Below are 1,080 nucleotides of genomic sequence, written 5' to 3'. Positions count from 1 at the left end.
ATTTAATATATTGATTAAATTATTAAAAATAATATATGCATTTATATGTTATTATTGTATAATACATCCTGTGCTAGAATTATAATAACCTAACCCTAATTAAGAAACCGTGGGTGCATACACCACATATTAGTTTGGATACTTTATGTCTTTCTTTTATTATTTTATTGACCCCATCTATCATTATTGGTGGAGTGCTGCGCTTCCTTTTTGAGTTTGAGATATTTTGGAATAATTCATACCAGACATCCTTTTGGGGTTTGCTTTTTTATTTTATTTTTGAAAAATCTTTCATCTCGTCTTTGTTTTCATTTCTAGATTGGTGGCTATTACTTAATATATATGTAACAGTAGTGAATGACCTAAAGCCAAAGGCTATAACTATTTATGTGTTTACATCGATTAGAAAAATGTTCAAGATACATCAGAATTAAGAATTCTCAGCATGCATGCATATATATATGGTAGAATTAAGAATAACATATATATATAAGATTGGCAATAATATCTAGAATACATATTATTTTAATTTATTGGATAAAACAAGAAATAAAAGACATGCATACCCTGATGACCTAAAACGCAACATGGACTATAACCCTCTCAAGTCTCAAGAGAAAGAAGGAAAAATAAGAAGTGGCACTACAAACCAACTTCCAAAAACTATAATTCATGCATGCATGGGTTCAAAGACCTGAAAAAAACCCTTACAATTAAGGTGACTTAGGTCTTCTTCCCATTGCACACAAATTGAAACATCGGTCAGCAGAGAAAATTATAGGGAACAGGTAAACAAAGATAATACATAACCATGTTCCCCTTAATTAGTACGAAAAAGTAGTTCATTGAAAAATCTATGTATACAGACAAATTGTCTAAAATACATTAATTTTTCAATTACTACTTTTTCTAAATCGATAGTTATTTCGAAGGAGAAAACTCACATGCAGTTGTATGCAGTTGTCTTTATGTAAAATTGATATTGAGAAACCGTTAAACAACATCAGACAACTGCACTCAAGTCGCAAAACTAATTAATTAATTTGCAAGAGTGAGATCATTGATCTCTCTTGTGATTGC

At 29.9% G+C, this 1,080-nt stretch overlaps 1 protein-coding gene across 1 annotated transcript in view; it reads right to left on the bottom strand.

Annotated features, from left to right (window-relative positions):
* The window catches only part of LOC107610300, a 1,572-nt gene continuing 962 nt past the window's right edge, over nucleotides 471-1,080 (bottom strand). The window contains exon 2 of the mRNA XM_021108462.1: nucleotides 471-1,080. Within this exon, the coding sequence (XP_020964121.1) occupies nucleotides 1,039-1,080 (42 nt within the window). The 3' untranslated portion in view covers nucleotides 471-1,038.

The sequence above is a fragment of the Arachis ipaensis genome, chromosome B08 (genome assembly GCF_000816755.2).
Source record: "Arachis ipaensis cultivar K30076 chromosome B08, Araip1.1, whole genome shotgun sequence".
In the NCBI taxonomy this organism is placed as follows: Eukaryota; Viridiplantae; Streptophyta; class Magnoliopsida; order Fabales; family Fabaceae; genus Arachis; species Arachis ipaensis.
This window is presented reverse-complemented; position numbering and strand designations above follow the sequence as displayed.